This window comes from Phalacrocorax aristotelis, chromosome 26, assembly GCF_949628215.1.
Source record: "Phalacrocorax aristotelis chromosome 26, bGulAri2.1, whole genome shotgun sequence".
NCBI lineage: Eukaryota > Metazoa > Chordata > Aves > Suliformes > Phalacrocoracidae > Phalacrocorax > Phalacrocorax aristotelis.
Genome location: NC_134301.1, coordinates 2574078 through 2593300, shown reverse-complemented (window position 1 = coordinate 2593300; position 19223 = coordinate 2574078). Strand labels below are relative to the sequence as shown.

The following is a 19223-nucleotide window of genomic DNA, read 5'->3' as shown; positions in this document are numbered from 1 at the left end:
TACCAACAGTCAACAGAGCACAGGCGGCTGGGAAGTGCCGGAGGGGGGCTGGGAGCTGGGCCAGACCCCCCCTCACCTGCACACCCTGGGGCTGGACATCATGGGGGGGCCCCAGGGCTGGAGACCCCCATGCCAAGGTGCAGTGGGGCTGGGTGTTGGGGGACCCCTGTCTCCCCACACCCCCCGCGGCAAGGCCCCAGAATGGATGTTGGGGAAGGGGAATGTGTGTGATGGGGGGGGGTCCCAGGCTGCCTCCTAGCAACCGGTCTCCTAGCAACCCCGCCACCACGGCCGTTGCCTGGCAGCGGTCGGCGCGGGGACGAGTGGCCTTCCATACCTAACGAGATGGGAAGGGGCTGGGGGGGACCCCTGGCACACAGAGCCCCTCACCCTACACCCCGCATTTCCCGGGGGGGCTGAGCCACCTGCCACCCCACGGGGCACCCCCCGCCCATGGCACAGGGGATGGGACGGTCAGTGACCCCCCCAGCCTGGAGAGGGGTGCCCGAGGTGGGGGCTGCTATGAGCCCCCCACGCCCCAGGCCCTTGGGGACACCCTGAGGGTGCCCTGCCAGGCCCCACATGGGTGCTGAGGCCTCAGTGCCACAGGGAGACAAGGGCAGGAGATGTTTCCCACACGAGGACTGACCTGGCTGGGGGCTGAGCTGCTTTGGGGGCAGGGTCCCCCCAAAACACCCGTTTGCAACAGGGACCGGCCCGGCGGGAGCTGAATGTGCCGGGGCTGCTCCACTCGGCACAGCCGGGGCCGCCCGGTCCTTTGTTCTGGCAGGCGATGCCCAAATCCCGGCCTCTCTTTGTCTGCAGCCCTGCAGCCCCTCGGCCCCTCCCTGCTCCCACCCTGCTTCAGCAGCACCCCAAAAGCACCCGAGCCTGAACAAAATCAGAAGGAAGTGTTTAACAAAAGAATAGAAGGAATAAAAGCTGCAAGAAAAAGGAGAAGTGGAGGAAGAAAAGGGAAAAAAGGAGTAGGAGAAGGAAGAGGAGGAGGAAGAACAGAGGACTGGGAGAAGTGGTTGGCCTTGATGACCTTAAAGGTCTTTTCCAGCCTAAATGATTCTGTAGTTCTATGATGGGGCTGGCAGCAGGGACATGCTGCTGCAGTGGGGACGTGGGGCTGGTGGTGGAGACGTGGGAACCTGGAGCTGCCCAGAAATCTGCATAATGTGGGAAATGCAGAGAAAAATGTGATTTCCCAGCGGGGGAGGCCATCCTGGCAGCTCCACCTGCGGCAGCTGGGGCCAGCCCTGCCCGCACGTGTGGCAGGGGGGTCACCCTTCTGCAGGGATGGAGTCTCCCCCGGAGCCCCCTGCCTCGGGGTGACCACCCCCAGCCCCCACCCCCAGCCACTGTGGGCTTTGCAGGGACAAACGGGAGGGGGAACCCCCTGAGGAGGAGGGAGAACCTCCCGGGGCTGCAGGGGCCAGTGGCTCGGGCGGGGGGGGGTTCACGCAGGGCCTGCAGCAGAGGGAGGGGTGGCTGGGGGACTCGTGTCCCAGTGTCCCAGCTGTGTTCCACCCGCCAGCTGCCACGGAGCAGCTGCCGCTCAGTCTGGGCCCCCCAGCCCCGAAAACTGTGCTGGGAGCTACCTCAGGGCTTCATCCCCCGTGTCCCCCCACTGTCCCCGTCCCCCCAGGCCCTGTCTGTCCCCAGCTGCCCCAGGGGAAGGTGTTTTCTCCCCTCGTTTGGGCCCCGCGGGGCTGGTTTCTGCTGCCCGAGCAGACAAAGAGGCGCTGGAAGGGACCAGGCACAGCCGGGAAAGGGCCAGGCTGTGGCCAGGACAGGCAGCGCGCCACAGTGGGGACGGGGGCCAAGACGTGGCTGGGAAGCAGGGCACTGGGGCATGGCCAGGCACGGGGACAGTGTCCCCAGGGCTGGGGACAGGGGCATGGCCAGGGATGGGGACCAGGGCGTGGCTGGGGATGGGGACAGGGGCACAGCCAAGGATGGGGACAGTATCCCCAGGGATAGGGACAGGGGGGTGGCAGGGGATGGGGACAGGGGGATGGCTGGGGACAGGGACACGGCCAGGGATGGGGACAATGTCCCCAGGGATGGGGATGGGGGATGGCTGGGGATGGGGACCAGACCATGGCTGGGGATGAGGACGAGAGTGATGTTGGGGTCAGGGACCAGGGTGTGGCCGAGGATGGGGACAGGGGTGTAACTGGGAGCCAGGGCAGCGGCCAGACTGGGGGACGGTGGCACAGCTGGGGATGGGGACAGGGACGCCGCTGGGGCTGGGGACCAGGGCGTGGCTGAGGATGGGGATAACCGGGAGCCAGGGCGGTGGCGCACGGCCAGATCGGTGGCACAACCGTGGATGGGGACCCGGGCGTGTCCGGGGACGGTGGCTTGGCCAGGAACGGGGCCCGGGGCACGGTGGGGACGGGGACAAGGACATGGCCGGGGCCCAGACGGCGGCGGGAAGGAACCGGCGGCTGGGCCGGTCCGTGGCCGCCGCAGCCCCCGGCTCCCCCCCCCCGCCCCGCTCCGCCCGGTCTTTGTCTGCAGCTCCGGGGGGGCATTACCTCATCCCGCCCGCACCAATGGCCGCCGCCGCCGCCGCCCCCGGCCCCGCCGCCCGCCCCGCCCCGCCGCTCCTATAAAGCCCCGCGCCGAGCCCGGTGCTCCGCCGCGCCTCTTACATCGACCGCCTCAGCGTCGGGCTGTGAGACCGCCCCGGAGCCGACCGCCGCCATGGTGAGATGGGGGGGCAAGGGGGGGTCTGTGCTTCCCATCCCCCCGATCCTCCCCCCCCCCCGCCCGGGATGAGCGAAATGGGCCCCGGGGCTGAGCCCGCATCGGGCACAGCTCCCGTTACACCGGGCAGGAAGGGGGGGGGTGGGTGTGTGTGTGTGTGTCACCCGGGACCAAGCCCCGAGCGTGGGTCCCTGTTAAATAAGGCTGGATGGGTTCCCATGCCTTCTCTGGGGCCGAGCACCGAGCCCATACCGGGTGTGCCTTCCGTTAAACCAGGCAGGATTGGGCCCCTGGGACCAAGCACCGAGCCCGCACCGGGCATGATGCCGGTTAAACCGAGCAGGATTGATCCGTGGGGCCGAGCCCGCAATGGGTGTGTTAAACCGGGCTTCTGTTAAACCGGGCAGGATGGGTCCCCGGTGCTAATCGGCGAGCCCGTACTGGGCGTGGCCCCCCGGTTCCACGAGGCAGGATCGGGCCCCCCCTTCCCGGTGCTAAGCTGTTGTCCCGCACTGGGCGTGGCCCCGTTAAACCGGGCAAGACAGGACCCCCTCCCCCGGTGCTGAGCCCTCAGGCTGCACTGGGCGTGGCCCCGGTTTAACGGGGCAGGATGGGCCCGTGGTGGGGGGTGGATGAGGCAGGATGGGGCCCTATGGGTGCTGAGCACCCTGTCCTGCACTGGAGGATGGAGCAGGATGAAGCCCCCCTGTCCTGCACTGGGTGTGGCCCTTGTTCAATGGGGACCCGAGGGGGCAGGATGAGCCCCTGGTGCTGAGCCCTTCCAGTGAATGTTGCTGGGTCTCACAGGGTGGGTGGGGCAGGATGGGACCCTTGGGGGTCTCCATCTTGCCTTGGGTGCGGTCAAAGTCCTTTAGGGCAGGATGAGCCCCTGGTGCTCAGCTCCCCATCCCACAATGGGCAGGTTCCCAGCTCCCTTGGGGGGGTGCGATGGGACCCCTGGAGCTGAGTAACCCCCCCCTGCACTGGGTGTTGTCCTGGAGCCGGGCCCCCCTGCAGCCCTCGGTGCCCCACAAGGCTGGGAACAATAGGGTGCATCTGGGCAGGATCTGGCCCCATCCACCCCTGGGGACCAGCCCTTCCCAGCTCAGCGCCAACCCGTCCTAGGGACGTGATCCCCATAGGATCCTGGGCTGGTGCCGCAGCTGGGGGGGGGAGGGGAGACAAAGGGGGGAGCCTGGGCGTGACACGGCCCCATGTCTTGCCCCCGCAGCGCGAGTGCATCTCCATCCACGTGGGCCAAGCGGGCGTGCAGATCGGCAATGCCTGCTGGGAGCTGTACTGCCTGGAGCACGGCATCCAGCCCGACGGGCAGATGCCCAGCGACAAGACCATCGGCGGCGGGGACGACTCCTTCAACACCTTCTTCAGCGAGACGGGGGCCGGCAAGCACGTGCCCCGGGCCGTCTTCGTGGACCTGGAGCCCACGGTGATCGGTGAGCGCGGTGGGGTGGGGGGCTGCGGGGCGGCGGGTGTTAACGGGATGCCCGGCGCTAATGGGCGCTAACGGGGCGCGCGGGCTCTCCCCGCAGACGAGGTGCGCACGGGGACGTACCGGCAGCTCTTCCACCCCGAGCAGCTGATCACGGGCAAGGAGGATGCGGCCAACAACTACGCCCGTGGGCACTACACCATCGGGAAGGAGATCATCGACCTGGTCCTCGACCGCATCCGCAAGCTGGTAGGGGTGGGGGGGACCCATGGGCAGCGTGCTGAGGACAAAGACTCAGTTCTGTCTCACCCTCCCCTCTCGACTAGCCGGGCTGGCTTTAGATTTAATATATTAATTAATGGTAATCCTGTTCTGCAGCAGCTGCCATTGGCCGGCAGCAGGACGTGGCGCAGCTGGGTTGTTGGAGCTGCTCCACAGCGCCGCAGCCCCAGGCGCCGGCGGTGCTGAGCTGTGCAATTCCCTCTTTGTTCCCCCTTGGCTTTCACCACAGCCGAGTCCAGCTGCGTGCGGCTGGGGATGGGCGTCCTGGCGATTGCTCAGGCCGTGGCAGCCCCAACCAGCCCTTCCCGGAGCTGGGTGGCCATGCTGAGGCTGGAGCTTTGCCCTGCTCCCCGATACCCGAACCTGTTCCCATTCCGCTGCCGAGCCAGCGGCACCCAGCCCCCCTGCACGGTGCTTCCGGCCACTCTCCCACCCTGGGGGATGTTCTGCTCCCATCCAGGGCGACCCTGTCACCCATCCCACTGGCTCCTGCTCTGATGCTGGAAATCCCCCAAATGTCCTCATGAGGACACGGAGAGGAAGGAGCAACTTCTGCTGTCGCCTGGACTAAACATGCCCCCCCCCCTTGTCTTTCCTCACCAGGCTGACCAGTGCACAGGGCTGCAGGGCTTCCTGGTCTTCCACAGCTTCGGGGGTGGCACCGGCTCCGGCTTCACCTCCCTGCTCATGGAGCGCCTCTCCGTCGACTATGGCAAGAAGTCCAAGCTGGAGTTCTCCATCTACCCGGCCCCACAGGTCTCCACGGCCGTGGTGGAGCCCTACAACTCCATCCTCACCACCCACACCACCCTGGAGCACTCCGACTGCGCCTTCATGGTGGACAACGAGGCCATCTATGACATCTGCCGCCGCAACCTGGACATCGAGAGGCCCACCTACACCAACCTCAATAGGTTGATAGGCCAGATCGTGTCCTCCATCACGGCCTCCCTGCGCTTCGACGGGGCTCTGAATGTCGACCTGACGGAGTTCCAGACCAACCTGGTGCCGTACCCCCGCATCCACTTCCCGCTGGCCACCTACGCCCCCGTCATCTCGGCCGAGAAGGCTTACCACGAGCAGCTCTCGGTGGCGGAGATCACCAACGCCTGCTTCGAGCCGGCCAACCAGATGGTGAAGTGCGACCCGCGGCACGGCAAGTACATGGCCTGCTGCCTGCTGTACCGCGGGGACGTGGTGCCCAAGGATGTCAACGCCGCCATCGCCACCATCAAGACCAAGCGCACCATCCAGTTCGTGGACTGGTGCCCGACTGGTTTCAAGGTGGGCATCAACTACCAGCCGCCCACGGTGGTGCCCGGGGGGGACCTGGCCAAGGTGCAGCGCGCCGTGTGCATGCTGAGCAACACGACGGCCATCGCCGAGGCCTGGGCCCGCCTGGACCACAAGTTCGATCTGATGTACGCCAAGCGGGCGTTCGTGCACTGGTACGTGGGGGAGGGCATGGAGGAGGGGGAGTTCTCGGAGGCCCGTGAGGACATGGCTGCCCTGGAGAAGGATTACGAGGAGGTGGGGGTGGATTCTGTGGAAGGAGAGGGAGAGGAGGAAGGGGAGGAATACTAAACTCTCACAAGGGTGCTGCTCTTACAGGGAACATAACCTAGTTGAAGGCCCTCGTGGGTCTGTAGCAGTGTGTGCGCCGCGGTCTGTCCTGTTCAATGGTCTGTGCTTCAGTGGAAAAGTCTGTTACGGACCCACCCGTCCTCTCCTGTGGGTCTGAATAAAAGCATTCCCTGTCTTACAGCCTGGCTCTCCTGTCTTTACTCTGTGCTGTCATGTCCCTCCCTGGGTTTGGACACTGTCCCCAGCAGCCCGTGTTGCAGCACCGGGGTCCTGTGCTGCACCCAGGATTTCCATCCTGCCCCCTGAGCGTATGCTGGGGGTTGTGCTGAGTCCAGCACCACGCAGCCCCCCAGCCCTGTGCTCCCCAAACGGGTCCTTCCTCCCCACCCTGCTGCTGGGATGCCCCTGGGCTGGGCAGTATCCCCCCCCCCCCCCCCCCCGTGCCCCCCTGTGCCCTTGGCACTGTAGCAGGGGTGGGGGGAGCACCAAGTGAGCACATGGGATGATTTAACTCCTCCTGAGGGGCTGGGGGCTGGGGATCTTTGATCCACCCATCCCCCTCTCCCCCAGTTTGGCAGAAGCCTGGGGGTCTCTGCTGCCTGCTTTGTCAGGTGAGGGGCTGTATTTTCTCAGGGGTCCCTGGTTTGGGGGGGTGGGTGGGTGTCCTGTTGCCCACCATGGGGTTGGAGCACTGGGGCTGCAGATCCCCGGGGGGGCTGAGGGTAACCCCTTCATCCTGCTGGCTGTCTGGGGATGGGTGCTTTCCTGCCCTGCCCCCCCTCCCCAGTCCATGATATGTCCTGAAGCCCCTCAGTTCTTTCCTGCAGGGAAGATGAGGGGCCCTGGCTATGCTGGTCCCAGAAGCCCCAGTCATGGGGAGGGGGAAATGGGGCAGCAGCCCCCCCCAGCCCTGTCTGGGCACAGGGGGAGCCAGGCCCCGCAGCCCATCCACCCCCCCCCACCCCCCACCCCCCCCCCCGCTGCTGGCTCATGGCTCCCATGAGGGATAAATAATGAAGGGGAAGTTGAACACGAAGTGAAACTTGAGCCGGTGCTGCAGCAAGGGGCAGGGCATGCTGCGGTGGGGGGGAAGCCCCAGGACCCCACCCTGGGACCCCACGGTCCATGGGGCTGCCGCAGTGCCAGAAACACCAGCTCCCAATAGGGCTGGGAGCGTCTCTTCCCCGAGCTGGCCGCCATGTCAGCATCCCTGGGAGCCGACCGGGCCCCGAGACCACCCGAGACCCCCACACCGAGGTCGGCTGCGGGAGCCCGATGCGGCCTGGCAGAGCCGGGGGTCGCTGAGAAAGCCCCTTCCCCGGGGGAGCGGAGGCGCTGGGGCGGCCATGCGGCGCCCGGGCGAGGCAAATGGCGGGGAGCCACGTCACCCGCTGCAATGCAGCGGCGGCGGGTGCTGCGGCGGCGGCTGTCGCTGCGGCGGTCCTGGCCCTGCACACCCCGGGGTGCCTGAGGCTTTGGGGTGGCCCCGGGGTGGGGGTGGGGGTGGCCGGGGAGTCCCCGGTAGCTCATGGCAGCGTGTGGTGCCGAAGGGGCCGCTGGGTCGTCTGCAAAGCTCTTGGCAAAACAGGAAGGCGGATTATTGGGAGTAAATAGCTCTGGGGATTAGATGGGGGCTGGTGCCAGGCCCCCCCCTCCTCGGTTCCCCCCCGCACCGGGCACCCCGTGGCCTCACAGCTGGGCAGGGAGCAGAGGCACCCCCGGGGGGCACAGCGGGACCCCAGCACATCCCCCGTTTTATGGACCCCGGGTGGGCGAGGGGGAGTGTGGGGGGGTCACACAGGGACACGGGGTCCCGGTGCTGCGGGAACGGCTGGGACAAAGCCCACTGCAGTGAGGGGGGGTCTGCTCCCCCCAAGAGCGGGGGGCCGGGGCTCCCCACCGCGCCAGGGCTCAGGGCTGTGGGGGTCACCTGCAGATGGCCGGGGAGGGGGCGGGGGGTGCAGATGGACCGGGGGGGCCGTTGGGGGGGGCTCTGCAGGCTGCAGATGGGCTGGGAGGGGCCCTGGGGTGCAGTCGCGGGGGGGGGCGGGCCGTGCAGATGGGCCGGGGGCGCCGCGGGGGGGTCTGGCTGCAGAAGCCGATTAACGGCCCCGGAAGGGGGGGGGGGGGCGCCGGGCGCGGCAGCACGTGCCGGCCCCCCCCCCCCCCCCCCCAAATGTCGCAGTTTTCCTCCGCAGCGACGCCGCACCGGGCGGGGGGGGGGGGGCGGGAGCGGCCGGTGCACACCCCTCCACGGCAAACGCAGTGAGAGGGGGGGCTGAGGACCGCGGGAGAGGGGTCACGACCCCCGGCGCCCCCTACCCATGGTGGGGGACCCTCCACAAGCCCCGTGCGGGCGCTGCAGCCTAGCGCGGGGGGGCCCCCAAAGCCCCGCAGCGCCCTCCCGGCAGCGGGGGGGGGGGAAGGAGGCGGGTCGCGCTACGCGCCACAGCCAACCCGCGGTGGTCAGCGCATGGATGGGCGGGCGCGGTGGCCAATAGGAAGGTGGGGCGGGGGCGCGCGGCCCGCCCCCGGGCCGGTATAAAGGGGGGCGCCCGGGGGCGGCGGCAGCCTGGTACTTGCACCGATTCCTTGCTTGTCGGGACGAGTAACCGCGCCGCAGCCATGGTAAGGGGGGGGGGGGGGGGGCGATTGCAAAATGAGGGGGGTTGGGTAAGAGGGGGCGCGGGTGAGAGGAAGGCTGGAGCTGGGGGATTGGGGGAAATGGGCTGGAGGGGGAAAGACTGAGGGGAGCGGAAAGCTGGGGGTGGGGGAACGGGGGGTGTATACGGTAGAATGGGGGCTGGGGATAACGGCGAGGGACAGAATGGGGACTGGGGAGAAGTGGGGGGGCATAACAGGAACGAGGGGGTGGGCGGAGGAGGCGGTGGGGGGCAGCGGGGGGATGGGATAGAGGAGGGGCTGGGGGTGCCGCCCTGGCGGTTGGGGAGCACCCCGGGGGCGTACGGCACGCTTGGGGGGGCGACACGTGGTCCCGGGTGGCTCCTTCGGTGGGGGCGGGGCTCCGCGCCGTTTTCGGCGCCCGGCCCCGACCGTTACCCTTCCCGCGCGCGGGAAGGCGCGGGAACAGCCCCACCCCCTGCAGGGGCACAGCCCCGCCCCCGCATCACCCCCTTCCCCCCCAGATTTAGCCCTGAATCTCCGATCTCCCTTACGGTGGGGACAGAGGGTCCCTGCTGGATCCCCCCTCCCTGGCACCCACGCGAGCCCAACCCCAGGGGGCTAATCTTGCTCCGTGCCTCCTGGGGGAGCCCACGCGAGCTCCCCCCTACCAAACCCCACCACCACACCCCCCAAACCCGGGGCTTCCCCCCCAAACCCGGGGCTCCCCCCCCGCGGGCGGGAGGAATGCGTGGGAGCAGGTGGTGCGGCACAGGGTGCGGCTGGGAATGTGCTGGACCCGCGGGGGGGGGGGGGGGGGGGGCACAGAGGGACCCCCCGGGAGGGGGGGGGAGTGACGCCATCGGCCCTCCCCGGCGGTTTTGGGTCGGTTGGTGCAGTCACGTCCCCGCTGCTGCGCCGTGAGCTTCCTCCTCCTCTTCCTTCTGCAGCGCAGCCTCGCCCTGCCCGTGCTGCGGGGCTGTAAAATGTCCTCCCCGGGCGCCATTTGGGAGCAGAGGGAGGGCTGGTGCGGGGCGGTGGTACCCCCAGTACCCCCAATATCCCCAGGGCTGTGTCAAATGCCGGCACCAGTCTGTCCCCAAACATGTGTCCCCCCTCCCGTGGCAAGCTCGGCTCCTGGGTGGCTCCTGCACCGCTCAGCCGGAGGTTTGGGGTGGCACTGATTTGGCTCCAGCTGGATGAGCCGGGGCACAACCAGCGTTTGGGTGGGAGCTGCCCCCCAACCGATCCCCCTCCGTGCCCCCGCAGCGCGAGTGCATCTCCATCCACGTGGGCCAAGCGGGCGTGCAGATCGGCAATGCCTGCTGGGAGCTGTACTGCCTGGAGCACGGCATCCAGCCCGACGGGCAGATGCCCAGCGACAAGACCATCGGCGGCGGGGACGACTCCTTCAACACCTTCTTCAGCGAGACGGGGGCCGGCAAGCACGTGCCCCGGGCCGTCTTCGTGGACCTGGAGCCCACGGTGATCGGTGAGCGCGGTGGGGTGGGGGGCTGCGGGGCGGCGGGTGTTAACGGGATGCCCGGCGCTAATGGGCGCTAACGGGGCGCGCGGGCTCTCCCCGCAGACGAGGTGCGCACGGGGACGTACCGGCAGCTCTTCCACCCCGAGCAGCTGATCACGGGCAAGGAGGATGCAGCCAACAACTACGCCCGTGGGCACTACACCATCGGGAAGGAGATCATCGACCTGGTCCTCGACCGCATCCGCAAGCTGGTGGGTACCTACCCCTGGTCGGGCTGGCCCCACCGCAGCCCGTGGGGAAAAGGGACCTTCTAGTGGGACCTGGATGGCAATGAGGAGCTGGGCTTTGCCTCCAGGGTCTGGGTGCCTGGCTATGATTCCTGGCACCCTGCACCAGGTCGGTGCTCCCTGTGGGGTCTGGATCCTGTGAGTGGAGATCAGGGTAAGCCCCTTCCCCACCCCACGGGCTGAATCCCCTTCCTCAGGACCCTGCAAACCCACCACAGGTGCAAGCCCTGGATGTGCACCCTGAGGGTGGAGTGTGCCTGGGGGCAAGATGGGGCTTGGGGGTGCTGGCTCCTTTCTGCCCTCGGGAAAGCCTTATTTCATGCCTTTTTTTAGGGTCATGTGAGGTCTCCTTGGTCTGGACTCTGATCCTTCTTGACCAACTGCTTATGAGCAGCTGTGCTGAGTGTTTAACTTCTGCTGGGGCAGCTCATGCCCTGGGAGGGAAGTGCTGGTGCCCAGCAGACCTTGATGGCTGCCAGCCTCCTGCCCAAGCAGTGCCCCTGGGATGGCAGCTCTGGATGCCCTAACATGTTCCTGTAAGGCACTGTGGGTTTCGTCTTCCCCACAGCAGACCACCTGGGTTGTGCTGGGCACGGGCACTGCAAGGGGCAGCTCCTGGAGCAGGAAGGAGCAGACTGTCCCCCAGTCCCTGTGGGAAGCGGCCCCTTTCCCTGAGGGCAGCTCATGCCAATGCACAGGGCACCGTGGCTGGAAGCAGAGCTGGGGCACTCGGGCGGGTGCCTGCCCCTGCCTGCGCCTCCGAGACAAGAGTCCCCGAAGGCCTGAGACCCTGGGGTGAATATTTGCCTTCCTGGGCAACTCAGTAGCAGCTAAAGTAAGAATTACTGACAGATCGGTCTTGTTTTATCTTCTATTCTTCCAGGCTGACCAGTGCACAGGGCTGCAGGGCTTCCTGGTCTTCCACAGCTTCGGGGGTGGCACCGGCTCCGGCTTCACCTCCCTGCTCATGGAGCGCCTTTCCGTCGACTATGGCAAGAAGTCCAAGCTGGAGTTCTCCATCTACCCGGCCCCGCAGGTCTCCACGGCCGTGGTGGAGCCCTACAACTCCATCCTCACCACCCACACCACCCTGGAGCACTCCGACTGCGCCTTCATGGTGGACAACGAGGCCATCTATGACATCTGCCGCCGCAACCTGGACATCGAGAGGCCCACCTACACCAACCTCAACCGCCTCATCAGCCAGATCGTGTCCTCCATCACGGCCTCCCTGCGCTTCGACGGGGCTCTGAATGTCGACCTGACGGAGTTCCAGACCAACCTGGTGCCGTACCCCCGCATCCACTTCCCGCTGGCCACCTACGCCCCCGTCATCTCGGCCGAGAAGGCTTACCACGAGCAGCTCTCGGTGGCGGAGATCACCAACGCCTGCTTCGAGCCGGCCAACCAGATGGTGAAGTGCGACCCGCGGCACGGCAAGTACATGGCCTGCTGCCTGCTGTACCGCGGGGACGTGGTGCCCAAGGATGTCAACGCCGCCATCGCCACCATCAAGACCAAGCGTAGCATCCAGTTCGTGGACTGGTGCCCGACTGGTTTCAAGGTGGGCATCAACTACCAGCCGCCCACAGTGGTGCCCGGGGGGGACCTGGCCAAGGTGCAGCGCGCCGTGTGCATGCTGAGCAACACGACGGCCATCGCCGAGGCCTGGGCCCGCCTGGACCACAAGTTCGATCTGATGTACGCCAAGCGGGCGTTCGTGCACTGGTACGTGGGGGAGGGCATGGAGGAGGGGGAGTTCTCGGAGGCCCGTGAGGACATGGCTGCCCTGGAGAAGGATTACGAGGAGGTGGGGGTGGATTCTGTGGAAGGAGAGGGAGAGGAGGAAGGGGAGGAATACTAAACACTAGGTTCCTTCTGTCGCTGTAGCATGTCCACAAAATATCTGCTTCAAACACGTCAGCTTTTTGTGCACTGGGTGGGGTTCAGCCCAGTGTGCCCGGCTGGAGGGATGCACTGCTCTGGCTGGGCTTGTGCTCTCTCTCATGTGATCATGTCAGTTTTCCATGTGTCTGTATCATGTCTGTGAATAAAAGGCTTTAAGAGAAGCTGCCACTGTGTCGGATACAAACCCTCTGTGTCCAGCGCCGGGGCCGCCTGGCCCCATCCCGTGGGAACAGACTGTCTCTATTGTCTGTGCCCAGTGAGGGCCAGGGATGGCAGCGCTCCTGCCCGGTGCTGGCTCTGGCCAGACCTCCTCTGGGAGGGTGGATTCCCTCTCACCCTGGGTGCACTGGGGTGGGGGTCTGCTAGGGCACCCTGTGTGCTGCTGTTCTCCTGGGTCCCTCCATGAGCAGCCTTTGGTGTGTTACAGCCCCGGGGGTCCCTGCCCTGTTCCAGCAGTAGGGCAGCCTGGCTCGGCCCTGCTGGGGATTAATCCACCCGGGGGATTAGTCCCGGCCCGGGGATTAAGCCTGTCCCAGCGCCTAATCCCGGTCCTGCCCGCCCAGGGGGATGCTCTTCCCCCTCCCCCCACACTCCGTGGGAGACGCGGGCCGGCGCTCTCAGCCTATCGCTGCGCTCCGCACCGCCCTCAACCAATGAGCGGCGCCTCATTCACCGCCCAGGGCCAATGGGAGGGGAGGAGGCGGGGCTGTCTCAGGCCGTGGCGGCGCGCGTCCGTTGTAGCGCGTACCGGACGCGGGGGCGGGGCCGAGCCGAGGGGGGCGGGGCCAGCGCCCGGTGCTCGTCCCGCAGCACCGGCCGCCGCTCGGAGCCGGTCCGGCGGGACCCGGCCCGGCCATGCTGGCCGCCCCATGGCCCCTGCGGAGCTGGACGCGCTGGCCGTGCGGGAGCAGCTCTTCCACGAGAGGGTCCGCGAGTGGATCGTGAGTGCCGGGGTCCCGGGGCCGCGGTGAGGGGCGGCGGGCGCGGGAAGGGCGCCGGTGTGGCGGAGAGCCATGGGTCGGGGCTGGGAGGCCGCAGTCCCCCGGGAGGGCCCATTTCCCCGGCGGGAGCTCTGGGGCCCGGCCGCCGCTGCGCCCCACGCCCGGCCCTTATCGGTGCCAGAGCCGCGGCGGGGCTGCCGTGCGCCCCGCAGATAGCGGGATACCGGGGCTGGGCCGACCCCCGGGCGCGACCCCTCTGCCGGGGCCGGCCCCGCTGCTGCCCAGCTCCTGCGCTATCCCGGCCGCCCCCCGCCGTGCCGAGGTCCTGCCTTCCCCGACGCGGAGCCCCCGGGTGAGCGGGAGCACCGGCGGTGCCGGGTGCTGCGGCGCGGCGTGTCGGAGCTGGGCCAGACCCGCGCCAGGCTCCTGGCTCTGTCCCTGCCCCCAGGGCGCTCGGTGTCAGCGGGAAGGGGTCCTGCAGAGCCCCCCCCCCCCAAAAAACCGTGGGCACCACGGAGGGAGGCACCTGGGTCTGCTCCTCTGGCCCCGCTCGGCCGGCCAGGGCACCCGCAGCCACGGGCTCGGGGATGGGGACGACCCGAGTGTCGTGGTGTCTCCCACGGGCCCTGCGAGATGCTGCGTGCAGGGCAGCCGAGCGGGCTGTGACCAGCAGCGCCGGGGTGGCCCTGCCATGGCCCTGCGGGGAGGAGCCGGTGGCCAGAGCCTGGCACCTCTGCCATGGAGCTCCCCAGACCCCCGCCCCGACCTGTGCCAGGGAGCTGCATCTTGCACAGGAGCTCCTGGCTCAGCACGGCCAACCTGGGGCTCGCTCGGCCTGGCTTTGAGTGCGGGAGGTGTTGGGGGTCCCATGGCCAGGCAGAGCTTTGGGCTGCAGTGTATGGTCTGTGGCAGGAGGGAACCTGCGGCCTGAGACCCTTTCCTGGGCAAAGCAGGAATGGGAGGATCTGCTGGGCAGTGCCAGCTCCTGGTGGGAGCTGGGCCGGGTCCCAGAGCTCTCTGCCACCCCTCCCAGCAGACCCCAAGCACCCCCTGCCAGCTGAATCCCCCAGGCCAGGCAGGAGGGAGGTGCCACAGCTGCCAAGGTGGCGAGTTCGGGCGACCTTTTCCCGTCCTGCCGCGTACCCAGCAGGATGAAAGGTCGTTGTGTTCCTCGAACGTCGCCGCCTGCTCCAGCTGGACCTCGGCGTGCCGGCAGGGGTGGGAGGGACGCGGCACCCGGCCTTGGCACCCGGCTCAAGGCTGTTCCCGTGGCTCTGCCGGGTGCCGGTGCCAGCAGGGTGACGGATGCATGGTCAGGCAGTGCTGGTGTGGGACGGGTGTCCCGCAGGGTCTGGGCCACTCCTTTCCCTGTGGACCCCAGCTGCTAGGTGGGCTCTCCCTGTGGTGTCAGTCCCTCTGAGCTCCCCTGGCCCCCTAGGTGCTGTGTCAGCTTGCGAGCACCCATGGGTGAGCCCTGGGTGCAGCCCCCATGCATGGGCAGGGCTGAGCACAAGTGTGTGGGGTGTAACCAGGGCCAGGAGTGGAAAAACAAATAGGGTGGAGCTGACAGGCCATGGGGCTGTCGGCATCACCTGGGGTGGGAGCTCTGCCCTCCAGGCCTGCCTGTGCTGCCCACACTCCTCTGCCTGCAGATCTGCACCCTGGTCTTCGCCAGCCTCTACATCCTTTGCCACTTTATCATAACCCACTTCAAGAAGCACACGGACTTCGCGGCAGGTAGGATGGCGGGAGCTGCCGGAGCCAGGCAGCCACATTCAGCCTTCCTGGGGCTTGTTCCTCCATCACTTTCTGTCTCCCCCCGGGAGCCTCGGACCTGCCGCAGCCTGGGTTGCTGTGGCATCGGTCCCTGCGGGGCACGTCCCCAGCTGCCATGGGACAGGAGCAGAACCCGAATCCCCTGGGAGTGTTTCCGCAGCATTTGGAGTGGGGGGACATTTGGGAGCGGGCAGGGAGCGATGCTCAGGGCTGCCCTGCCTCCCCCAGCCCCACTGGTTTGGGTTTCCCCCCCCACAGTTCATGATGATGAGGATGCTGCTGTCAACAGGATTGCGTAAGTTCCTGCCCGCTGTGTTCCCTGCCTGCGGGATGCTCGGCCACTTCCTCTCCCAGGCTCCTCTGGCCTGCGGGGGCCAGTGACCCTGGGGGCTGTGGCCGGGCTGTGACACCCGTGGGGGGGCCCAGACCCAGTGCCGGAGCCAACACTCATCGCTCCCGCAGGCTGGGGCTGTGCACCTTCACCCTGGCCGTGGCGCTGGGCGCCGTGCTCCTGCTGCCCTTCTCCATCATCAGCAACGAGGTGCTGCTCTCCTTCCCCCAGAACTACTACATCCAGTGGCTGAATGGGTCCCTCGTCCACGGTGGGTGCGTGGGGCAGCCCCAGGGTGCCCTGAGGGGGTGTGGGTCGGGATTGTCCCCCCGGGAGCTCACCCCACACCGTCCCCCATCCAGGCCTCTGGAACTTGGTTTTCCTCTTCTCCAATCTGTCCCTCGTCTTCCTCATGCCCTTTGCCTACTTCTTCACTGAATCGGAGGGCTTCGCGGGATCCAAGAAGGTAGGTGGCCCTGTGGGTGTGTCCCCCCACCCCGTCCCCCCCCATCCCCGGTTCCTCGCTAACCCTGCTCCCGCAGGGCATCATGGCCAGGGTGTACGAGACGTCGGTGGTGCTGCTGCTGCTGACGCTGCTGGTGCTGGGCATGGTCTGGGTGGCCTCCGCCATTGTCGGCAACGATGCTGCCAGCCGCCAGTCGCTCTACGGTGGGTGCTGCCAGGGCACACTGGGGCTCTGCCGGCTCTGGTGGGGCAGGATCAGGCCGTGTGCTGAAGAGGAGGAGGGATGCCCAGTGCCGCTGCCCTGACCCTGCTGTCTCCACAGACCTCTGGGAGTACTACCTGCCCTACCTCTACTCCTGCATCTCGCTCTTCGGCGTGCTGCTTCTGCTATGTGAGTTGTGGGACATTCCCCCAAGGTGCCCCGGTGACCCATCCTGCGCCGGGTGCTGGTTCCCCGGGGTGCCTGGCTGGGAGAAGGGGCTGCTCCCTGCAAACAGTGCCGGGGTCCGGAGGGGTCATGGTGCAGGGCTGAGTCCCCAGTCCCCACCTAGGACCCTTCCTGGGACATGGGGAGGGGTAGAATGCTAGGGCACCCCCACTCAGCCTCTCCTCCTGCTGCAGTGTGCACCCCCTTCGGCCTCTCCACCATGTTCACCGTCACGGGGAAGCTGCTGGTGAAACCCCGGGTAAGGTGTCCCCCCACTGGTCCTGCTGCCCCAGCCTGGGGGCTTGCTGTCCCTGGGGCTGCCTGGTTTCCCATCCTGGGCACTGGGTGCCATTCATAGCCCCCCGCCAGCTGCTCACAGGCTCCTCACCCATTCCCAGCTCCTGGAAGACCTGGATGAGCAGTTGAGCTGCACAAGGCTCGAGGAAGCTGCCATGTCCCGCAGGATCTCCTCTGGTGGGTGCCCAGCACGGCTGCTGGCCAGGAGCAGGAGGCTTGGGGCAGCCCGGGGGCCCCTCTGCCCCACCCCATGGGAGCCCTCAGCCGCCACAAGCCCCTCGGCATCTCCTCCCTGGCAGGCAAAGCTTCCTGCTGGCTGAGCTTGAACGTGGAGCTGCTGCGGGAGCAGTTTTTCGCCATCCGGAGCAAGAGGCGGAAGCTGGGTAAGGAGCCTGGTGGGGGGCAAGCCCAGGACACCTGGGTTCTCTCCAGCTTGGCACTGGGAGCACTGGTTCCCTGGCAGCCTATGCCCCATGGAGGGAGGGTGGTGTGAAATGGGGTGGGGGCTGTAACCCCCTGTCCTGGCACCTCAAGGCCCCCCCCAATCTCCTGCCCTGGGTGGGGGGGCTCGTGCTTCCCTCTAAACCTGGCACATCCCCCCTCCGCAGAGCTGCGGCACCGAGCGTCGCCCTGGCAGAGGAACCTGGGCTACCCCCTGGCCATGCTGGGCCTCCTGGCGCTGACGGTGAGTGTCCCTGGGCTCCCGGGGGAGCTGGCGCTCATCCCCGTCATCCCCCAGCCGCCCTCACTCCCTCCCTGCTCCTCCCAGGGCATCTCCGTGCTCATCGTCTGCTTCCACGTCCTGGAGCTGCTGCTGGACGATGCCGCGATGCCGCGGGGCATCCAGGTATGCAGGGGTGGGGACAGGGGACAGCGAGGAGGAGTTGTGTCCCACGCTGGCCTGGGGACCGCTCCTCCACAACGTGCCTCCTCCTCTCCCTGCAGGACGCGTGCCTGGGCCAGGTCTCCTTCTCCATCTTCGGTTCCTTCGGAGCTGCCCTGCAGGTCATCCTCATCTTGTATCCTTCAGGCGGGCACTCGTGTCCCCAGCACCGTCCCTGGGGCCATCCCACCCCATGTTCTTCCTTAACGCCCCTCGCAGCTACCTGATGGTCTCCTCAGTTGTGGGCTTCTACAGCTCCCCCTTCTTCACCCGGCTGCTCCCCGAGCGGCAGGACACCCCGCTCACCAAGGTGGGAGCACTGGGCTGGGGGTCTCCCAGGCCCCTCTCGAGGTGCAGGACCCCCAGTCCCCACAGCGCGTGGTCGTGCGTGGTGCTGTGCGGCATCCCCACGCAAGGGCACCATGTCTCCCCCTGCCGCCTCTGGCACAGCCCTGGGCGTGGGCAGGGTCCCGGTGGGGCTCTGTCACTGGGGAGCCCCTTCCCCAGCTCGGGGCAGGGCTGGGCCCCACGGCAGCACTGCCCCCCAAAACACTCCTCCTTCCCCCCACAGATCATCGGGAACTGTGTCTCTTTGCTGGTGCTCAGCTCGGCCCTGCCCGTCTTCTCCAGGACGCTGGGTGAGGCCCCGGAGGGACCCGGGTGACCCCGTAACTGGGATGTCCCCAGGACTGGGATGCCCTGACCAACCTCTCCCCCCCAGGGATCACCCGTTTCGACCTCCTGGGGGATTTTGGCCGCTTCAACTGGCTGGGGAACTTCTACATCGTCTTCCTCTACAACATGGGCTTCGCGGGGCTCACCACCCTCTGCCTGGTGAAGAAGGTCTCCTGGGCCGTCCAGGCCGAGCTCATCCGTGCCTTCGGTGAGGGGACGTGGGGACACAGGGACAGGCACAGGGCTGTGTGTGTCCCCCCCCAGCTCTCACACTCTCCCTCTGCCCAGGTCTGCACAAGCTGCCGCTGCCCGTGACGCGCTCCCGGCCCCACAGCAAGCCCTGCTAGGGCTGGGGGACAGGGACGTGCCCCCCAGCACAGCGGTGGCCCCCAGGACAGCCCCCAGCCACAGAGCCAGCCCTGATGGCGCCTGGTACCTCAAGGATGTTGGAGCTCCCCAGGGAGAGCTGAGACCCGTGAGGGGGGGCCTGGCGCCCTCCCCCTAGGTCTGTCTCAGCCTGTTGCACTACTGAGCCTTGGCCTTGAGCCGCGTCCCTGTCACAGCCCCCCCAGGGGCACGGGGTCCCCCAGGGGCTGCGCTGGCTGCGGCCCCCCCTACCCCCTTTGCATACCTCATGTAAGAGCAGCCAGGCCCCCCTCCCACCACCGGTGCTGCCCCAGCTGCTCCCTGGGGTGCGGTTGGGTTTTAAATGTCCCCCCACCCTGACACTACAGTGGGGGCTCCGTGGCCCCCCTTAGTAACTCCACACCCCATCCCCATGTCACCCCAGGGCTGCTGGGGGGCACTGGTTGCCCCTTGCCCCGAGGCCTTTGGGGTCCCGGAGGGGCCCGAGGCACCAGGGACAAGCCCCCTCCCTGGCAGCTTGGTGTGATGAATCTGTTGGGTCTCTGTTACCACGGAACTTGTTTGGAGCAATAAACAGTCTCTTTTTATTTTTTTAATATAAAATACCTTAAATCGGGGGGGGTGTGTTTATTCCCCCCTGAGGGCAGGGTCATGTGCGGGGGGCCAGGGGGGGCTCGGTGCAGTGGGGCAGGGCCGGGACCTTGCCTGTGGGGGTCCCGGTC

The 19223-nt window shown here is 67.4% G+C and overlaps 3 protein-coding genes across 5 annotated transcripts; all 3 read left to right on the top strand.

Annotated features, from left to right (window-relative positions):
• The first annotated feature begins 2634 nt into the window (after positions 1-2634).
• TUBA1A (tubulin alpha 1a) lies at positions 2635-6217 on the top strand. Its single transcript, XM_075075892.1, has 4 exons — positions 2635-2721; positions 3953-4175; positions 4272-4420; positions 5057-6217. The coding sequence occupies exons 1-4, from the start codon at positions 2719-2721 to the stop codon at positions 6035-6037; spliced, it is 1356 nt and encodes a 451-aa protein (XP_074931993.1). The 5' UTR covers positions 2635-2718; the 3' UTR covers positions 6038-6217.
• Positions 6218-8570: 2353 nt separating this feature from the next.
• Positions 8571-12501, top strand: TUBA1B (tubulin alpha 1b). Its single transcript, XM_075075891.1, has 4 exons — positions 8571-8665; positions 9929-10151; positions 10248-10396; positions 11316-12501. The coding sequence occupies exons 1-4, from the start codon at positions 8663-8665 to the stop codon at positions 12294-12296; spliced, it is 1356 nt and encodes a 451-aa protein (XP_074931992.1). The 5' UTR covers positions 8571-8662; the 3' UTR covers positions 12297-12501.
• A 596-nt stretch (positions 12502-13097) lies between these two features.
• Positions 13098-19117, top strand: LMBR1L (limb development membrane protein 1 like). Of its 3 annotated transcripts, XM_075075574.1 has the most exons (17): positions 13113-13281; positions 14934-15018; positions 15316-15352; positions 15520-15659; positions 15751-15854; positions 15931-16057; positions 16176-16244; positions 16475-16539; positions 16679-16754; positions 16877-16960; positions 17186-17262; positions 17347-17424; positions 17523-17596; positions 17680-17770; positions 18032-18098; positions 18182-18343; positions 18424-19117. In XM_075075574.1, exons 1-17 carry the CDS (start codon positions 13210-13212, stop codon positions 18480-18482), a joined length of 1467 nt encoding a protein of 488 aa, XP_074931675.1. In that variant the 5' UTR covers positions 13113-13209; the 3' UTR covers positions 18483-19117. The 3 variants fall into 3 exon arrangements, with proteins under 3 accessions (XP_074931677.1, XP_074931675.1, XP_074931676.1); XM_075075576.1 differs by lacking the exon at positions 15316-15352 and having other exon boundaries at positions 13098-13281; XM_075075575.1 differs by lacking the exon at positions 17680-17770 and having other exon boundaries at positions 17523-17582; positions 18424-18614.
• The last annotated feature ends 106 nt before the right edge of the window (positions 19118-19223 follow it).